General features: G+C 49.3%; 1 protein-coding gene and 1 long non-coding RNA gene across 3 annotated transcripts; one reads left to right on the plus strand and one right to left on the minus strand.

Moving 5' to 3' along the window:
* Positions 1–379: 379 nt before the first annotated feature.
* LOC146585126 (uncharacterized) lies at positions 380–2,663 on the minus strand. The gene is made up of 2 exons (XR_014898059.1): positions 2,181–2,663; positions 380–644 (listed from the first exon to the last, which is right to left on the minus strand). It is a non-coding gene; the product is annotated as an uncharacterized LOC146585126 (long non-coding RNA).
* Positions 2,664–7,309: 4,646 nt separating this feature from the next.
* Positions 7,310–19,462, plus strand: SOX10 (SRY-box transcription factor 10). Of its 2 annotated transcripts, XM_085323443.1 has the most exons (4): positions 7,310–7,452; positions 8,614–9,072; positions 16,298–16,563; positions 16,952–19,462. In XM_085323443.1, exons 2-4 carry the CDS (start codon positions 8,663–8,665, stop codon positions 17,665–17,667), a joined length of 1,392 nt encoding a protein of 463 aa, XP_085179569.1. In that variant the 5' UTR covers positions 7,310–7,452; positions 8,614–8,662; the 3' UTR covers positions 17,668–19,462. The 2 variants fall into 2 exon arrangements, with proteins under 2 accessions (XP_085179569.1, XP_085179568.1); XM_085323442.1 differs by lacking the exon at positions 7,310–7,452 and having other exon boundaries at positions 8,598–9,072.
* Positions 19,463–20,734: the final 1,272 nt, after the last annotated feature.

Here is a 20,734-nt window from a genome sequence, read left to right on the forward strand (position 1 = left end):
AGGAAGAGGCTGTTATCCCAGCCAGAGATGGCTTAGCCTCCCCTCTTGTTCTGCGCTCTCCAGTGCACAGACAGCTCCTCATTTAGTACATGGCAGTTGTCTCCTGGCACTGACCCGGAGCTGGGTGGGAATCCGCAACCACATCCCATGCTCAGACCCTAAGAGGCGATGTGCAAAAAGCTTGTGGAGGACTCCCAGCCCAGCCCTGCCCTGGGTAATGGGAGCACAGTGCTGATTCCCAGTCAGTGCTAAGTGCTGATTGGCATCGCCGAGGCCTTGTGGTTCCACGGGAAATGATAATCCTGGAGGAGGACATCAAGCACTAAATTTCTCTTGTGAAAGAACATTGGTCCAACAAAAAGGAAAAAAAGTCCTGTAATGTGGTAAACAACTCTAGGCATTATGTGCCYTTTATTTTTCCCAAATACCTCATGACAAATGTTACTGCAAATACACTGAGGGAAAAGCACGGCTAACAGTCATGTAACCACACAAACATGCTTCCTGTTGTGATGCTGCCAGAGCTGAAATCTAGAAATGGTTGCAGGCAGCTCTTTGCTCTTTCTGAGTGATCCACATCACTTTCTCCATGGGCTGTCTTGCTTGCAGTGAGTTCACTGAGACTTCTGATAGTGGGCCCCTGACTGAAAGTAAAGAAAGAAGACCTGTGTTGATGTGGGAAGATCTAGGACCAGTACTGGGAGCTTCAGCCAAAAGTGATGATGGATGATGTAGACGAGGGTCTGGCAGTGGTTCCCACACCCAGCTCTCTGTTGAGAGGATGCCTGTGGCATAAGGCAAACTGAAGGAATCCTTGAGTCTGCTGGTAACTRCAGCTGGTCAGATTCTGGGGAAGCTTTCATCCTCATTTGTCTGCTGCAAAACAAGACCGCAGCATCATAGAACTCAACGTAAACATGAGCTTCAGGTGACATTTGATTCTCTCATTCATGGAATGGCCTGTAAAAGCTACTGGCATCCTGGGAACCTGCAAGGGGTAGTTGTGACGTTGGGTCAGTGAGGCATTTCAAAAGAAAGACGTGAGGAAGTAGTGGAGACAGGGCTGAGCTTGAGTGCACTAGTGAGAAACTCTTGCGCAGTTAAGAAGACCTGGTCCTGATCTCACTCAGACAGCTGTAAATAAAAGTCTCATGATGTCTCATGAGTGAGGCCAGATACAGACCCATAGATTTTCCAAGTGTTATTGTGGAATGATGGCCTTTCCCTTTGCTCCTCTCTGCTCCTCCTTTGAGTATCACACTCAGGCAACCTTCAGRTAAACAAAATAACCTGCTGAAACTTTGTTATTTTTTCCTGATTCCTTCATAACTTCCTCTTGGAATGGTTCAGATGATCACTGGCCATCTATGTGTTGCCAAAATCTTTCTTTYGCTAGCCTCCATTTTCCCTCAGGATAATCAGAGGACAGTGCAACTGCTTTCCCAGCCATTTGTGGCCATGATGATGAGGTCTGATGTGGACCCATTACATCCTCACATAGAAGGGCRCATGCAGTCCTCACTGAAGATATTGAATGTACTACTTCTGGCCAGATATAGTGAGATTTCAAGCATATGTTAACTGTCCCTGCCATCCACAGCCTTCCCACCAACCATCTGGTCCCCTTCCTCTCCCTCTCCCTCCTGTGCCACAGAACTGAGCAAATCTAACCATTTAGCTCCCACCACACCACAGCTGGGGGACTCATGTCCCCTGTTTCCAACACAAAGGCTGCTCCCTCTTCCTGGCTGTCTGGATCTTGTGGGGCCCAACTGTTCCCTTTCAGCAATGGCAGAGTGAGAATGACTCACGCCAGTGAGGATKCAAATCCCACGTGTTCAGCGAAAGCTGGGGAGGGCTGAGGGCTTGGCTTCAGCTGTGAGCAGCAATGCAGGAAACCCATCTCCTGCCTCGCCATTAACTGTGCAAGGAGAAGGTGAAACTTCAGTCAAGCTTGGCAATCCCCTCCCCAGTATGGCATTGGAAAGGTCACCTCTCCTCATTCCTGCAGTTTCAGCAGGGGTTGTGGGGGACAGGGACATGCATCTCCTGGAAACCCACGCCAGTCTGCCAAAGAGTAGGTGGTCAGGAAGGGAGCAGGGGATAGGAGACCTCCCCACCCCACTAAAATCCAAAGCTTTGCCCCCCCACCTCAAGCCCTTGTTTTCCTGGGTGCCCACCTCCATGGGAAGGGGTTTCACAGCAAGATGGCGTGTCTGCTCGTCCGTGCCGGAGGGAAGAGGCCAGCGAGGTGGGATGGGGTCTTCCTGCTGTCCCCAGTCTGGCCCTGCTGCCCAGCCACTGCTGCCTCTGCTCCTCCAAGCCTGGGTCTCCTCTCTCGTCTTCGGGTCTGAGGCAAGCTGGACGCTCTTAAAAAGCTTTTTATGTGTGTGTGTATGTGTGTGTGTGTGCGTGTGAGTGTGTGTTAATCACATGATTGTCGTTCACCTGTATCGTGAACAAAGACAGCGCACTGTTAAAGGCCCAAACAAGAAAGCAGGCAAGGAAAGGAGGGGGGTGTTGGGAAAACTGAAGGGGTTGTTGAGAGAGTGAGCAAGCGCGAGAGAAAATCCTTATCAAACTTCCAATTCATGGGTCTCCCTTTCCCTCAGCACACTGGAGGCATTGTTTGGCTGTTGTGTGTGTATTTTTTTGAATGCCTGTTCCCCCCTTCCCCCCAACTCTGACGCAGTTTTACTGTATGGAGAGATTTCATGGGGAACCCCTCCCATTTTCCCAGGCAGTCCTGGGACAATATCAGTGCTGTGCCCCTGAGCTGGGCCCATGACAAAAGCTGTTCCTGTCTCTTGTGCTCGGGAGCTTGTCAAGGTGCAGCCGCTGAAGGTATGTGGGGTACGCAGGGGATGCCACACGTACCCTTGCCCGATGAAGCCTAACAGCAGATGTGACCTGGGGGATACCAAAAGCTCCCAGGGGGCTTCTTCAGATCTGGTGTTTTTTTCTTTTTCTTTTTCTTTTTCTTTTCCTTTTTTCCCCCCCTCAGGTACTATCTGTGCTTTTTCTTGTTCCTTTCCTGCAGACAGACTTCCCCCTCTTCATATTCCCCATCTTAATCAGGTCCTCACTCCTCCATTCCCACCACCACAGTGAATGGGTATTATCTAGCCAAATATATGCTCAGCAACCTCAGTGGATCCATCCTAGCAGTGGACATGGGCCTTGTTGTCTCAGCCGTGTGTTCTCCCACTGAAACTCCACTGAGCAGGGAGCCCATGTCCTGCTGCAGGCTACCCCAGTGATGATGCACCCAACCTGCTGAACATGCAACCCGGAGCAGGGCATCTTCCCCTTAGTCCTTGGAGAGGTGTGGGAGAAGATGGTGACCGGAGGTCTAGACAGGTTTTCCAGGGAGTTTCCTGCTGTACAGGTGATTTGAGAAGATAAAGACAGGGCAACTGGGGCCACTGTAATAGATAGCTCAGGAAGGTCTTTGGCTCCCACCAGACCCTTTCCTCTTGTACAGCCAGTAACCCTCAGYGTGACTGTCCCAAGTGCAGCCTGCAGGTTGCACTCCCGGGTGCATCACTGTCATCTGCAGGGATGGGATAGCTCCCAACTGCAGTTTTACCTGTTGCCAACATCTTTTTGTGACTGGAGAGGTGGTATCTTTCTGCCTCTGCATATTGGGGATTGAGGCACAATAAAAATGTTTCACCAGAGTAACACAGGAAGCTTGTGGCTTAGCATGATCTCCAGCTAGTGAATCATCTTGATTGTTAGACCCYTTTTCTGTAGATGAAGGCCTATCCCTTTTCATTCATGACCAAATCCTTGCACCTGGGAAACATCACCTATAGATAAACATATGTTGAAAAGAAGAGATGGAAACATGCTATGTGAAAACTTCTCCTAATCAGAAGGAAATCTTGCATTTAGAAAGATCACTTCTGAAATGCAATTAGATGCTGTGGCCAGCAGCAGCTCTTGGAAGGTCCTTGTCTCTAAGAAGGGCTCCTAGAGGATACTGGAGGAAGGGACATGCCACCCACAGTGATTCCTGAGATCAAGATGGTCTCTTCTCTGTCATTTGTCTCTCTGTCTTCTCTGAAGAGAAAGCATCACACTTTTCGCCATTGCAGTAGAGGTATATTCTTCTATGGCTCCCTCTTGTCCTTACCTCTTCATAGCACAAGAGAACGGACAAAATGTGGACAGACAAGACTTGGAAAAGRGTATGCAAGTATTTGCTTGCAGTCAGTCCTGCAAGGGGGGTTGGAAAGAGGAAAAAAAGAAAGGACTACAAGGAAAGAGAATTTACAGAGAAAGAAGAGTTGAGGCCAAAGGAGATGAAAAGAAGAAAGAGAGGGAATTAGAAAAAGGCAGAATGAAGGAAAAAAGCCCCTTTCTCTGCCATTTAAATATAAGCAGATATTGAGATTGCATATTGGCAGAAACTGTGTATAAGATATGCACTATTCTGAGCCATGCACAGCTTTTTTGGTGTGTCCCTGTCAAACTGAGKCACCCACACCTATTCCAACAGAAGGCATGATACGGACCTGGCTCATACTGCCTGATGGGGGTGGTGAGCAACAGGACAAACAACGGTCCAGAGCCCCATGGGTTACTTAAATCACTTCTAGGTTTGCTCTCTTTCTTCTCATGTTTGGGAGAAGGGGTCAGACGCTTCTTTTTTTTCTCACCCAGCTCCCTGGGACATGCTGAGGAAACATGAGCCCCACCACCCACTGTCCCACTAGGAGCAAGGAGGGTATTTCTTTCCCTATATGTCCTGCCAAGACCCTGCTGTGTTTTGGGGTACAGCTAACCAGGTGGTGAATCAGGGCACCTCCAGGTGCCCTGAGAGGCTCTCTGTTCACCTTATGTGGGTTATTCTCCATCAAAGTGCTAACAAGACCTCCAGCCTCTGGCATCTCACTCCCTACTGCTTGGCATCCTGTATCTCCACTCTGGAGGACAGTGAGAAATCCCTCCTCCATCACCTCTTTCCCATGGGGTCAGTAAGAACCAGCCACCTGGAGGCAGGGCAAATAAACACCCTTTTCTGCCTGTTTTCTGAGGTGCCCTTCCCCCCACCTCAGGTTGGATGTTGGCTGCAGCCAAGGGAACAATTGGGGCAGTGTTTCTTGGTGGTGGCTATCTCCCCTGGGACAGGCGATGAACCCTCCCCCTCCCTCCAGCTATTCCGCTCCTCTGTGGTGATGCCTGCACCCCACACACAGGCTCCTGCCAGCTTAAGGATGACCCTTGCTAGCTGTGGGAAGATGCAATGAGCTCAGCAGCACTGGTGACTCTGCATCCAATGGGCTGTGGACAYCTTTGTCTGGCCCCAGTGAAGGAGCAGCCTTGTCTCATTTATTTGCCATGTTCTTCTTTCTTCTGGGAAGGAGTTTAGCTGCCAAGCTGCTCCTGCCTGTGCTGTGRGATCCCTTCTTGTGACAACCACAATCTCTGTCTGGAGCTGAGATTGCCTCTTGGTGAGACAACTTGTCCCCTACTACAAAACCTGAGATTCACAAGCTGCTGCTTTGGCCAAGGAAGCAGGGCCTTGATTTTGCTTTGCTTGGATCTCTGTCGGGTTTTCTCAGTGTGTATGAGAAAGGCACCCATATGCTTTTCTTCCAAAGKGAAAAAGGCATGATGTAAAGAGGAGTATCTGAGCCCCTTTTCTTCTGGAATGGGATAATATGAGCTGAATAAAGAGAAGAAAAGTGAGAGATGATCCCTTGAGAGGTTTCTTCTGGGCATGCAAAATTGTTCCACATCACTTTTAAGCACTTCTGTCTGCCACCTGTTTGATGCCAATGGCAGGCAGCGGTTCTCACTCTGAACTCAGTTCAGTAAAGGTTTCTAACTGGGCTGTAGTGAGGTTTTCCTTGTCACCACACTACMGTTTCAGAGCTATACTCACACAAGACAGAGGTGCATGTGCATGGAACATGATCCTACACTGGCAATCAGGTCTGCAATGACAGCAGGCAACCCCCAGGTTTGCTCTGAGTGCTTTAGCTCAGGTGCTCGACACCATCCTTGGGACTGGTTCAGTTACGCTTCATGTGTTCTCAGCCAGTATTTGCTGGATCTTTCTAACACAGGGTTTCTGGGGAGTGAAGATCTGCTACAGAAGTTGAATATGTTCTTGAAATCTCTTGAAACTATTTGCCCTGAGTCCCATCCGTTCATCTCTTCTGATGCAGCACTGGATCATCTTCAAGTGGGTTCTCCAGTGAGGATTCGGTGGCAGGAGCTAGGTCTATCTCACTGCTAACTCTGGAGGATCTGGGATGATTGATCTCAGATTTTTTTCATGGGCAATCTTTCATGGTTGAAGGGTTGGCATTCTTTGCCAGSCCCAGTGAGAAAGGAAACAATGTGAAGAAGGCAACTATCAGAGGACTTGGGAAGGAAAACAAGCTAGAAAGTGAAAGAGGTGACGGAAAGCATTCTAAACCATCAAGTGCTGAGATCCTGTATGCGTCCTAATGCATGAGCAGCAAGGAGAGAACAAGAGTGAGCGTGTGTGAGAGTATTTCTCATCAGGAGAAACTCTCTTTCCTTGTAAAAGACTCACCTCATATTTGTTTTCAGGAGCAGTTCAGCTTGTCAAAGGAATAGAGCCTGGTTGTCTTAGACACAGAGATGAATGAGTTGTGRCAAACCCATCTCTAGAGTGCAAAAGTCCTCAGAAGGATTCAAACTGATACCCACTGTCCAGTGGTGCAGCRTTTTCCCTAGATCTAGTGTCCTCCATATGCAGGAGACACCTGAACTCCTCCATCCCCTTCCCTACCCTGCAAGATCGGAGCTTCAAATCAGGATGCACTTTTTGGCAGTGTATTGACCTTGGGAACTGTGGCCAGCTTGTTGTAGCACACTTGGGTCCTCATGAGTCTCTATGACTTGGACCAACAACTCACTGGGAGCGTCCAGAGCACCAGGCCCCGTATGAGCAACCATTCTGGCTGAAGGAAGGAGCACATTGACCATCTCCCTGACTCACTCTGGATGGGCTGCCTTCCTGCACCCAGCAGCCCCCAAACCCCTGAGTTTAATCCTCTAGTGTGATCACAACTGCAGCCACGATGCYGAGAGCAGCACAGTAAGTTGGCTGCAGTTTTTATGAAGAAGCTGGTGCTGGGGAAAGTGAGGAACGTGCATGCACCCGAGGTGGGGTAGGGGGCTGCCTGTGTCCCCTCCCCGCCGGCACCAACTGACAGTATTCTAGCTCTGAGGAGTGCTTAGCTCCACCTTCCGCCCTTCCCTCCCCTGGTGCTAAGCAGCAAAGCCTGCTAGAGACATCCAGCCAGGGTATTAGTAAAAACCAAGCCTCCCTCTAGGAATGGCACTTGCCTGAGAGCCTCCCCACGCAGCGCTCCTGTAAGCCGCCAGGGCTCGGAGGAGAGAACAGAGGGGCTATTGGGATACAAATTACAGCCCTCGCAGGATTTGCCAGGCACACCAGCCAGCAACGTAAGTTTTCCTACCTGAGCTCACTGGCATGCACACACACTCATTCACTCACTCACTCACTCTTTTTTCTCCTACTTTCTGTTACTTTTTCAGTTTCTCCAGCAAGGGTCCTTGTCTTCCTCTATGAGTGGAGGGGTAACAGCCCTTGCCCCACGACGGCTTTTTTTTCAGCAAAACCAGAGGCATGCTTTTCTATGACTTTTTTTTTCTTTCTTCTTCTTATTTTTTATTTCTGGATGGTGGGATAGAGAGGCCTTTATTCTCAGAGCGCGTCTTTTCTGAAGAGGGGAACTGCTACATCGTGGCAGGGATTTTTAGAGGTGATTGCAAACAGAGTGAGAGAGGAATGAGTATATGGGGCAGGCAACTTAAACCTTTGGCTTTTCTCAAAGGAAGTAAAACTTGGTGTGTATGTATGCGTGTGTATACGTATGTGTATATATATATATGTATGTATGCACACGCATACACATATGTACATGTTGAAGGGATGTAATCTGGATGTATTTTAAGTGTTTGGTTCATGAGCTGCAATGAAGGTGGGTGAGGAATGGGTGTCTGTGCAAGGGTACTTTCCTCCAGCTGGGCTCAGGGTTGTTGTATGCCAATTTACGGCACTCGCTGGCTTCCCTGYCTCCCAGTGCCTCCTGCTCAGCTTCCCCTGTAGCTGGAGATAGGTTTGTTCTGGTTTATCAATATGGCTGCTGGCGTTCCCTCTCCCACGACTTCCTTGTGCACGGTGCTAGCATTTCAAGGCAAGTCTTAAAAAGAACACAAGTTTTGCAGCTGCTCCCCCCATCCTGCTTCCCATCCATGTCTCTCTCCTTTCAGATCCCCAAACCCTCTTATTCTTTCTGTCCTCAGTATACCCGGCCAGCTGCCGCAAGCTCCTCTATACATGTCAGATCCGGACTATTGCAGAGATAGGGAGCTTCCAATTAATCAGTGGCCCCAACTCATCCCCACCCCCATTGATCACGGGTTTTGTGGTGTGAATGGCAATTGCTTTGCTTGCACTTTTATCAAGTGGCTCCTGTCTCATGGTCAGCTCTTTGGAGAGTTTGGAGTCCCTTTTAGATTTGGTTTTTGCTCTTCCATTTCTCTTTTTTTCCCTCTTTCCTTTCTTTCCTTTGTTTTTGTCTTCCTCCCTTCCTTGCCCAGTGAGAAGAAGGATACTGAGAAGGAAGAGAGAGAGGGCTCGAGAGTGATAATGGCTGACGACCAAGACCTTTCAGAGGTGGAGATGAGTCCGGTGGGCTCTGAAGACCACCACTGTCTCTCACCAGGACCCTCCATGGCATCAGACAACTCTCCTCACCTTGCTGGCTCTGGAAACGGAGAGATGGGCAAGGTCAAGAAGGAACAGCAAGACACGGAGGCAGATGACGACAAATTCCCTGTGTGCATTCGGGAGGCAGTCAGCCAGGTGCTGAGCGGCTATGACTGGACCCTGGTACCTATGCCCGTTCGGGTTAATGGAAGTAACAAGAGCAAACCTCATGTCAAGCGGCCCATGAACGCCTTCATGGTATGGGCACAAGCTGCCCGCAGGAAATTGGCTGACCAGTACCCACACCTCCACAATGCGGAGCTCAGTAAGACCTTGGGGAAGCTCTGGAGGTAAGAGCAGGCAGGGAGACGGGGAGTGCGAGGCTGAGGTGTTGTGGAGAGGACTGTGTGGTCATGTGGAAGGAAGGAGATTTAATGGGATTAAGGGGGTATCCCTTGAAAAGATTTTCTTCTCTGCAGCAAGACCCCTTGCAAGAGGCACATTTGGTGATTGGGGAATGTTTGTTGGATATAGTGAAAGTTTCTTCAGTAGAGCTCACCTCCATCCCACACAGCAGCCCTTGCTTTTCTGCTTTTTTCCCCTCTAACTTTGCCTGGTGTCTTTCCTTCCTGAATCAATATACTTTAGTCCTGGTCCTTGCCTGGAAATAAATGTCTGGCTGTCAGGGGAGATCCGATTTTCTTAGCTCACCTTCTTTGTTGAGTGAAGTTGCTCAGTCACGGGAGCTGGGCTGAGCCCCACCAAACTTAAGTCACTTGCAGTTGCCTTAAGCCTGTTTGAACAGGGGTCCCAGCACTAACAGGGATTATCTTCTGCACAGTGCCATAGAGCAAGTGGGAAATGAAGTTATTGAACAGGAGAAAGGTCGGGGAAGGGAGCGGTGGTTGGAGGCATGCACATGACCTTCCTGCTGGCCGGCTGCAGACCTGACTGGCTGGTGATCCCAATTTTGGCAAGCCATGCAGGGGCAGCAAGTGGGGACATTTGGGCAAGAGGAGACCCTGCTAGAAAGAGGTGCTTAAACCTGCTAGAAAGGAAGAGAAGAAAGGAAGGCAGGAAAGAGAGAAAGCAGTCTCTCTCTGGGTATATATCCCGGACACAGACAGTCCTTTATGGCTGAGCAATGTCGCCAACAGTGCCAGGTGTCTGGAGGCCTATAGCACTCAACAAACCTGCAATAGTCCCAACCTTAGCAGGCTCTCTTCCAACACATTGGTTTAAACTGGTCCCGATCTCCCTTTGCCTCTGGAGAGACGCCTTTTCCTTCTTGCTAGTGTATGTATGCAATCTTCCTTCTGGCCCCACCATTTTTTTTCGCACCTGTTGTTTTGCTTTTAGCTTTGTGCAGCTCTTTGTGTCCTTTCCATACCCTCTTTCTCCAACCCACTCCTCTTTTGGAGGAGTCAGTGCTGGAGGGACTGATGGGATGCCCAGAGAGATTGCAGTGGCCTGCAGGTGTGCATGGACATGTGTGTGTGCAGAGTGCCGTCACACGAGAGTGATGCATGTGGGGCAGCTGCTCCACTTCTTTCCCATCTGACAGTCTCCACAAATAACCCAACAACCAATTATAAACACTTTCTGCTACAAGGCCAGAGTTACTTAGCACACTCACCCCCTTTGCTTTGCACCAACCATCACAAATCAGGGCCATCAACCTCAGGTGAACAGGCCTCTCGTTCCCTCTCTAGCCCCAAGAGTGTTTCTTGGGAGGGAGCCCTCAACCCAGGACATTGCTTCCAAGTAGAAGCAAAATRCACTCTGTTCAGGAGCCAATGCTCAAATCTCCTCCTGATTTCAAATCTCCTTGCCCAGAAGGGAGAAGCAAGTCCTTGGTCATTAGTTTCTCCCTCTACTGTGTAAGCCCATTTACCCCAAGCCGTCAGGGTTTAGTGTAACTCAAGTAAGGGATTTTTTTTTTTTTTTGAAAAATTGAGGGCAGGGAATGATCACAGTCCTATCTGCTAATGGCCTTTCCTGCCTTCCTGTTTTGTTCCCTGCTGCCTTCCCTTTTCTCTATCACAGCACTTATTCCAGCCTCAGGCTCTGCCATCAGGCCCCAGATCACAGGCAAAATGATGATCGTTAGTTCTCATCCCACTGACCAGCCTTTTGCCTCCATCTTGGTAGGCAGCTGCTTTGCCCTGTCCTTCTCTGTAGTTGCCCCCATTTGATAGACCCATCATCTCCCAGTGTCACCTCACCATCCTCTCTCATTTGTGTCTTTATTAAAACTGTCATCTCCTTTATTTTTTGCCCCTTGCTCCTCCACTTCCTGGCTCCCTCTGGTTCCTATTTCCCTCATCTTCATGTCTGAATCTGTGGCAGAAGGGTGTGTGTTGGAGGGGAGAAATCACATCCTTCTGTTCCCAAAGTGTTATTTTAAGATATTGCTCCTTTGTTGCAAAATACTATTTTATAGCACTGGCTGTGCTTCAAACATTGTATTTCCTGTAAAAATACAGCAGAGCAGTAAAATTCTCTATAGCTATTACAGTAATGGCACACAGAGACACAACACTCTGCCCATGGCGACATTAGAGTAACCGACTAGCTCCCTATTCTCATGGCACGGCTTCCATGGCAATGCGAATCCATCTCCAGCCTAATGAGACTGAGAGCAGTAGTTCATAGCAGAGGAATGCTGCTGTCAGTGGACAGTAGAGGTCCCGCAAAGACCCTAATGGCATTTCTTAGGGCATCGTGTGGCCAGAAAGTGTGTCACGCGGAGAAGCTTGCAGGATCAGATCTGGGGTTGTGACTATTGCATGCTGCTGAGTTGTTAACCGAGCTGCTTTTCTTGAACATGTCTCCTTTCTGACTCACCGTTGTTAGCGTGGATTGCGGCTTTCAGTGCTGTGTCGGTCTGTATGGGACAGCTTGGCAGAATAAGCCGTATTTAGAGTGCAGGGGTTGGAGTTGGGTAGGACTAGATGTGTGTGTGTGTGTGTCTCTGTAAATGTGAGGGGGAAAAACTGAACCCACAGAAGTCCAGGGGAGGTAGCCTAGAAGCTACCAGGATTGTAGTCCTGAGTCAGCCTAGCACAGCCTTGCAGCCAAGTTGCTTCTGGGTCTTCCTTCTTTGGTTTCCTACTGTCCCTCGTCCACATGCTGTTCTGCCTATGCTRTCCCCAGGATACAGCTCCTATGTGTTGGCACAAACTGAGAGCAGCCAGGTCGAGCTCTAGATGGCTTAGTCTCAGATGTTTAACCAGAGTTTCTGCAAAGGGCCCTGGYTGCTCACACATCCACACCTTTCTAAGGTGGCCACATAAACCTCATAGTCCAAATGGCTAGTTGCTTCGGAAAATGTGGGCTCTCTAGATTATATTTCCATGTAGGCTGYGTAAAGGTGCATTAGCAGTATGTTAGGCAGAGAATCAGGAACTAGAGCTGGTGATCACGGACGCTGCCTGGAAACAACTCTTAAACCAAGTGTGTATCTAGCAGCTGGTGCTGTGTGGGGATGGCAGAGGCTGGAAAGGGGACTGAAAAATCTTCTTGTAAAGGCATCTAGTAGACTGAAGAATAACCCAGTGCTGCTGCGCAAACTAGACTCAAGCGCCACAGGCAGCTGGGAGTGGGTGACTGCTGTGTGCAGGCCTGAAGCCRTGTTTGCTCACGGGGCTTGCAGGCTCTGGCCCCACACCGCAGAAAGCACTGGGGAGCTGCCGTGTATGAAAGGTGCCATTCTGCAGGAGACAGAGGGAGGCAAATAGGGAGCCGGAGAGAGCCACTGCGGCRGACACCGCTGCCTCATTGCATCAGTGTTGTGTAGACAAACGTCCCCTGGGTTGGTTGCAGGGGGGGGAGGGAGCTAGGAGAGGAGGAGGATTTGGCTTCAAACCTCTCTCCTCATCCTCTCCCCACTTCACACGCCCTCCCGTGCCAAACTCAAATTTGACTTAGAGGAGGCTTGAGAGAAAGGAGCTGCCAGGAACTGGGGTGGAGGGGTGTCAAAAGTGAGGGGACCATCTCCAAACCCCAGCAAACCAAGGAGCACATAGTCACGGCAGCAAGCATCGCTGTGGCACATGAGGGTAGGTGGAGGGTTTGCCAGATGCATGGTYGAGACAGCTGGCAGCCCCTTCAGCGCCGTGCCGCCACCGCCGTGTCCATGGGCCCAAGCACTGGGTGAGAAGGGGCATGAGACATGTCCTGATGGATGTGGTGCCTGTCTGCTCCCAAATGCTAGAGCCAGCAGTGACAAGGGGGCTTATGGTCCTGGCTGCCCGCCCCAATTTGTACCCATTTTGTGTGTGAGGCGAGCGTTCAAGGAGCCGAACAGACTAAAACAGGGGTGGACGGTGAGGGAAAGGGGAGAAGAGGAAGAAGATGGGAAGGTTTCTGTGCTTGATGGTCACTAAAGCTCGCCTTGGCAGCTTTCCTTCCCTAGGGTGGGACAGAGAGCAGCTCTCAAATGGAGGCCGGCTGTTGAAAATGTCGGCATGACTCGAAGCCARAATGCCAGCCAGCACCATCTCCAGGGCCGAAAACAAAGGGGACATGGGAAGAAGGGGGCAGTGAGGAGCTGAGGACAGTGTGGGGAGGGGTGAGGAGAGCCGATGAAGGGATCTTTGTATCTGGGTGGCAGCACATGCTGTAATTTCCCGCACCCCACCTCACCTAGGCAAAGTGCCCAGGGAATAGGGTCATGCTGCGAARTCAGGGGCTGTGGACGTGCGGGAGAGCCCGCCCGGCTGTTTTTCTTCCCAGCCCTCGCCTTGCATCAGCCATGCTGGGAGATGACCAACCCCTGTACCGCCACACTGACTCATCGGCAGCTGAGGTCCGGGGAAGAGCCAGGCCTTGGGCCACCATACCCCTACCATGGCACACAAAGCGGTGGCCTCCTGGTACAATGCTGGGACGTAAGAGAGGCTGAAAGAGGCGAGTAGAAAAGTTTTAGCCCCTCTTTCTCTTCCCAAAGCTGGGTGCCTGCAGGTTCCCCCCTTTCCCCTCAGCTGAGGGTTGAGCGTTCGGTGCTGGGCAGGGTGGAGAGGACTTGGTTAAGCCCTGTCAGAGCTTTGCTCTGTGAGCTATAACTCCTCTGCTTGTGCGAGATTCCTTCGCATTATCGACTGGGGAGCGTAGGGGGCAGGAGGGGGAGGGCAGGAAACAAGTGAAATCTAAATCCCCCAAATCTCCTGGCCTTTGCCTGCTCGCACCAGTTTCACTTTGCTAAAGCCGATTTGAGCACTGATCCCAGTGGAAGGGAGGAGGGAACAGGGAGACTTGGTGGAAAGGAAAAGATAAAGACACGGGGAGTGGACTTTCGGCTCCTGCTGGGGACACTGTTAATGAGCTGCTGTTGAGGGGAGAGGAGGTGAGGACACCAGGCAGAGATCAGAGGGCGCAGGATTTTACTCTTGGATAGCCTCAAGTGACTCTGGTTCAGGTCATCCACGGGACAGCCCTGGAAGGCTGAGCTTTGGTCTCCTCTGCCAGCCATGCTGCGTGCTCTGCTCTGTGCTCTCTGCCTAGTGCCTCCCGCAGATCAAAGCTGGCTGTGCAGTGTATGGGCCTTTTGCTCCAAGAAACTAAGAGGTTTCAAAGGCAGCATCTTGTTAGCTCTGGCACCACCTGGGTTAGGAGTGCAGACAATCCCAGGCCTGGTTGCTTTGTAGAGAAGTGTCCTGCGTTGCAAAGCTGCAGCGTTTGCCTCTATTCTCTGGTTTCTCCTCAAGAGAAACCTTTCGTCATCCCCTGTGGAGATCAGTTGTTCTGCAAAGATGAAGGTGGTACTGAGGCAAGGTTGCCTCCTAGCCTGTGATGGCTCCAGGGATTACAAGACTCTAAGAGTTCAATGGGTGTCGTCTCAGACCCATTGGAGCTGTTTGGAGCAGTGCAGAGTGAGGGCTTAGAGTCCTCTGAGATGTGTGAGCTTGGTGTATGGTGGCGGAAGGAGACAGGAAAGCTGATGTTGGATTCATGGTGGCTCAATTGCTCTAATCTCTGGGATTAAGGCAGTGGTGGAATGCAGTCTGTGGCCATGACCTTCCTTGGCTGCCTGGAGTGACCCTGGGTCAGCACCTTAATGGGCTCCAGATCTTGTCACACACCTTCTGGCTGCTAGCTGGGAGGATGAGAAAGGAGGAATGAAAAAGTGGGTGCTTAGAAACCCATCAATTGCTTCCTAGTCATCCCTTTGATTCGTCTCAGCACTTTTAGCTACGTCTTCCTTGAGCCACACCTCCTGTCCCTCTTCTGTTTTTTCATTCTTGGCCTATCTTCCACATTGCCTGTAGTTTAGCCTAATTGGTCAAATTAGTGCTAAGAGCTTTAGGAGTACCAAGGTGCTGACATAGCCTAGTTGTGATTGCTTTTCCCCATCCCCGGGCATTTCTTTTGTGGAGGGAAAAAAAGGACAGATAACTCATTAATGGAAAATATTTTGCTATTTGGGTGCTCTGTCATTTCTAACCACTGTTTGAGTTACAAATCACAGGAAAAGACTGGTCCCTTTATCAGGGCACTGACTTCTGGTTAAAACCAGGATGACCTTGAGTCACGAGAATATTTGAAAAAAGTCATAAAATGAAACCAAAGTGCTTCCAACTGAGGAGCTGTTAAAGGCCTGAGCAATGAGGTCTGAGCTCTTCTTCAAACATTTTGAGCAGTTCTGCACGCATATTTAATAATTTCCTTGGAGAGCCTATCTTAACTAGAGCAGCCCATAATCTAGCAAAAATACAGAGAAGTTTACATTTCTTTAGTGCCTTTCATCCAAAGATCAAAGTTCATCTATTTCTACAAGGCCTAGCAATGTAGCAACTAATTTTTTTACAACTAGTAGGCTATGTTCAAGTGGGGCTGGTCATTTGTTTCAACCTTTCACATTACCCACATCCAGGGTGAGCAGGAGCCCCAGGAGTAGCAAAATAAACTCTCCATTTTTCCCCATCTAAATCTGCTTTAATTCCACTCTAGGATATTGCAAGATGCTTAAAATGCCAGCAAGCTCCATGCAGCACCATGGGCCCTGCAAAGCCAACACAAAACGCTGCTATTTGTGCTCAGTAGACCCTCAAACTCAGAGCAGAGCCTCTGAAAGTGTGCAAGGTTAAACTATAATAAATGCATAATCTGGGAAAGAGTGACACAGAGGAGACAGCACGCTGGGTAGCAAGGGTGTACCATACTTCTTTAATCTGAGGGATCCCATCTTTCCTTAATTTGCCCATAGTCTTTGAAAGCAGCTTGCCTAGCCTTATTTTACACCACTACGAAAGGCTGTGCTTGCCTTAGGGGATGAAACTACATGTACAAGAGCATTGACCTTACTGAGGTAAGAATCATAATGCAGCTAGGGAAGAAGGACCCAATCCTGGTACTGGTCAGTGTCAAGACTTAATAATTAACAGTGATGAGGAAAACATTACTGTATCCATTTTCAAGCATTCTCTATTGTTCTTGGAAACCTCCTAAATGGGGCAACAGCCTGATGCCTGCATTTACATGCCGTGTCCCGTGATGCTGTGTATAGGTTCTTTTTCTGACATACCTGCCCCTCTGCTTCCACTCCTCTCTTCCTTCCCACCTTGGCCTCTGCAGGCTGTTGAACGAAAGTGACAAGCGGCCCTTCATTGAAGAGGCAGAACGGCTGAGGATGCAGCACAAAAAAGACCATCCCGATTACAAATACCAGCCACGCCGGCGGAAAAATGGCAAGGCCACGCAGGGCGAGGGTGAAGGCCAAGTAGATGGGGAAGCTGGCGGAGCTGCTGCTATCCAGGCCCACTACAAGAGCGCCCACTTGGATCACAGACATCCTGGGGAAGGGTCGCCCATGTCTGATGGGCACCCAGAACACTCCTCAGGTGAGTCCCAGGTCTCTATAGATGTACGGACAGGTTATGGCCAACTCAAAGGCTCAAAAAAGTCAAGTCATCACCTTAGTGATGTGGCTCACACCTTGATCATAACTCAACAAACTTTTTGTTGGAGTCACCAGTTTGGGGCATGCCTGAGTTTCACATTCCTTCAGTTACCTAGGGAATCATTCTACCCTCCCTCTTCCCCCAGAATGCAATRTAAAAAAAGTGCCAGTTTGGTTTTAGCTATTTCTCTCTCCCTCCACTGAAGYCTCCAGCTGGACTGTTGCTGGCGTATTGGGAGGCGTGGAGCAGCACATGTAACTACTCAGATATAAAGCAGTAACTCACCTTTTCTCTCTCTTTCCTCCTCAAAATGTTTTTCACATTGCAGGTCAGAGCCACGGGCCCCCCACACCTCCTACCACCCCTAAGACTGAGCTGCAGGCAGGCAAAGCTGACTCCAAACGAGAAGGGCGTTCTCTGGGGGAAGGGGGAAAGCCACACATTGACTTTGGTAATGTGGACATCGGGGAGATCAGCCATGAAGTGATGTCCAACATGGAGACCTTCGATGTCAATGAATTTGACCAATACCTGCCACCCAATGGACAYGCTGGCCATCCAGGCCATGTTGGGGGCTACGCAGCAGCTGCGGCTGCTGGCTACGGCTTAGGAAGTGCCCTGGCTGCAGCCAGTGGACACTCTGCCTGGATATCCAAGCAACATGGAGTCTCCTTGTCCACTGCCACATCATCGGTGGTGGACTCCAAAGCGCAGGTGAAAACAGAAGGGTCTGCCCCTGGAGGTCATTACACTGACCAGCCCTCCACCTCCCAGATAGCTTACACATCCCTGAGTCTGCCTCATTACGGTTCAGCCTTCCCCTCCATCTCCAGGCCCCAGTTTGACTACCCTGACCACCAACCCTCAGGACCCTACTACAGCCATTCCAGCCAAGCCTCTGGCCTCTATTCTGCCTTCTCCTATATGGGACCTTCCCAACGTCCCCTTTACACTGCCATCTCTGACCCTGCACCCTCCGTGCCACAGTCCCATAGCCCCACACATTGGGAACAGCCTGTGTATACGACTCTCTCCAGACCATAGGGAAYGGGGAACAATGACCAAAACAGCAACAGAAAGGCTCCGAAGAATCAGCACAGGCAGAAGAGCCTCCGAACTCCAAGGTCATTCAGTGTCAGCCAGCCACCAGAACCCACTGAGTATCCGGAAGTGCCTTTCTTGACCCTGGCTATCGCTGGCTCACCCGCCTACAGGAAGGTTTTTTCATCCTTTTGCCCTTTACCAATTTCAGGCAGGCCATCTGACTGGCTTGCAACACTTATTGGCCTTCTAGATGAGGAGGATTCTAGACATGGAGTGACTGGTCTGTGGTGGGATTCCTTGTGTGTACCGTGGACTGTAAGATAAGAGAGACTCATTTTCTTCCCCTCCCCAGGCTGCTCCAGTGAGTTAGCAAGAGTTTCCAATAGGCCAAAATGACCAACTCTTTGTCACCTTCTGTGGGTGAAGGGTGGTTGCTCAGGCACCTTGGTGAACATGCTATGGGAGGATTAGTAGGCAGGATGGCACAGCCAGCTTCCTTGAGATCAGTGTTGTGCAGCAGTCCTGCTTATGATTCACACATGCATGAATCTTGATCCCCATTGGAAGACCAACTTTTGCTTGCTTCCCTGCTGATTTCCACAGCTGCATCCTAGCTTTTATCCCTGCCTCTCCTCTCCACCCTATCCCTGTTTCACCCCACGCTCTTTCCTGCATGGAGATTTTAAGGCTTGACTGAACAATGCACTGGACTCAGGAACCACATTGTTGGTTTTAGCTTTATTCCTATCATAGTATGCCTATTTGTGTATTCACGTATGGAGATGCGGGAGAGGTGGGGAGGGAGTTTTGGCTCAGAAAGGTGTTGTGGGTGAATCCTCCTTTCTTAAAATTATTCTGAATCACTCATCGTTTTGTGTCTGGCATTTCTGGCATCCCAATCCTTTCTAATCTCTTCAGTGTCCTAAACAACCTCCTGCCAAACTTTGTCCTTGCTCTTCCAATGTCTGACTATGCCTGTGTGAAATGTGGAGGGAGCAGGGAAGCTATTATTGCATCCAAAACTACAGGCATAAATCTCACCTGCCAACATCCAGAAATTATTCCAATACTCACTTTGAACTTCAAATTCAGACTAATGGGGTGTGCATCTCTGCTCATTTGTTCATYGTGTATTCTAGTTTGTCAAAACCTCCCTCCTACCTTCGTTGAGGATGGAAACATATTCTTGTGGCTTTAAGCAAGGTAGGAATACACACCCACTCTTGGATGACAGTAAAGACCATAAGCAAAGGTGCAAAACTTTTCCCCTTCGGGTTTCAAAGTGAAAGCATCCAGCTGCCACGGTCACATCAACCCCTTTTTCAGCGAACACATGAGGACAGTCTGCTTACTTGTCCCTTGTCTTCTCCAGGACTGGGGTGGTTTGTCGTGCCAGGGAGCTATTTGGCACAAATATTGCTGCAGGAAAAGATCACTCCCAGCAATTGACTGCAGAGACACATTGTGGGACCTTCCAATGGATATTCCAGTCTAGAAAGATAAAATATCTTAACCAAACATGGACTGTGATTTGTGCCAGTTTCCCTCTGCTGATATGACTGTCAGATGCCCTCCTGCCTCCCTTAGCTATGGATGTCTTCTCTCTGTGGCATCTGGAAAGATCACGTAGAATGTTTGCTCCCTGTACGCATGTAGCCYGTTCCAGCCTGGTCCCCTTATTTATGCAAGTAGCACCTTCCTCCCCCACCTCCCTTTCTCCCGTCTCTATGCTGTCCTAGCACCATTAACTCTGCATTAAACATATGGAATAATAAACTTTAAAGTTTCATTTTCATGTGTCTGGGGTTTTTTGACCTCTTTCTTGAAATTCTCTTTTTTCTTCCCCCCCCCAAATAAGGATAAGATATATCTCTATACCACCACAAAGACCCTGTGCACAGTTTTCCTCTGCCCATCACCAAGAGGACACAGGCAAAATTCTGGCTGACTTACCAGATTCCTTCCCAGAGATGAAATATCCTCCATTCGCACCCCACCTCCAATCATTTCTTCAGTGAGAAATGTAGCAAYACTGATCTCTGTTCTTCAGCCAAAATTCAACCTATACAATTAAGAGAACTATTTTGCATGTGCTTCACCCAAGAATTCCTTAGTGTGATTACTAACACTCTCCAGAATAGGAGCTTGGGTTTTACTTCCTCAGTTCCTCATCTCCAGGTGGTAGACCATATACCTTTAAAAAACCCTTCCCCACATACATCCATGCATTTTGAAAGCCTTTTGGAAGCAACCATGAATTTCTCGGTGGAAAATCAAAAACTCCTGGTCTTCCAAAGCCTGAATTTAAGTACACACACACACAAACACAGTGAATTTAAGATATACAAAGAGTGCATATCAATATCTGTCATCTTGCTGAAGAAGACATCCTGTTTGTAGTCAGGTTCTGGGAGACTGTCTGAGGATGTTTGGAAAAAAAAAGTGTAATGTATTTTGCTCTACTTGAGAACAACATTTCTCAAGGCCAATGGGAATAAGTTGGGATCCCAGTTAATACAGAGACTCCAAAACAGCTAAAAAGATTCCAAAGGTTTCAAAGCAGAGATATATGATTTATCCAGTGAGTTTGTGTTCATTAGATGCTTTATGGGTGAGTAGAGCAAGTGTACGTCTAGGAACTGTAGAGCATGTTCAAAGCTTTTTAAAGCTCACAGCACTGTTTGGATGAAGTCCTATATAGGGCCAAGAGCATCAGCAGCTTAAYGGCTTACTGAGCTGTAATGATGGTAATGACAAGCTGAACAATTCAATGCAAAAGGGAACTGTGGCCATTCATCAGACAGGAGACAAAATCTTAGCCCAAACTACAGGCTGTGGGAAGGGTCCAGAGGACTATTGCTCTGCTGAGCAAGTTAGGAGCACCTGTGGTGGAGTAGGGAAGACATGGTGGCATTAGGAGTAAGAAAGCTGACCACGGAGGTGGGAAAGAGAAGGGACATGGTGTGGATGAACAGAAGACTAGGAAAAGAAAATTCCTAACCTGACACAATCATCCCGCTCTAGYTCTTCAAAAAGCAAATAAAGGAAGGGAATGGATTCTGCCTCA

This window comes from Rhea americana, unplaced genomic scaffold, assembly GCF_003343005.1.
Source record: "Rhea americana isolate MKP2758 unplaced genomic scaffold, rheAme1 scaffold_85, whole genome shotgun sequence".
In the NCBI taxonomy this organism is placed as follows: domain Eukaryota; kingdom Metazoa; phylum Chordata; class Aves; order Rheiformes; family Rheidae; genus Rhea; species Rhea americana.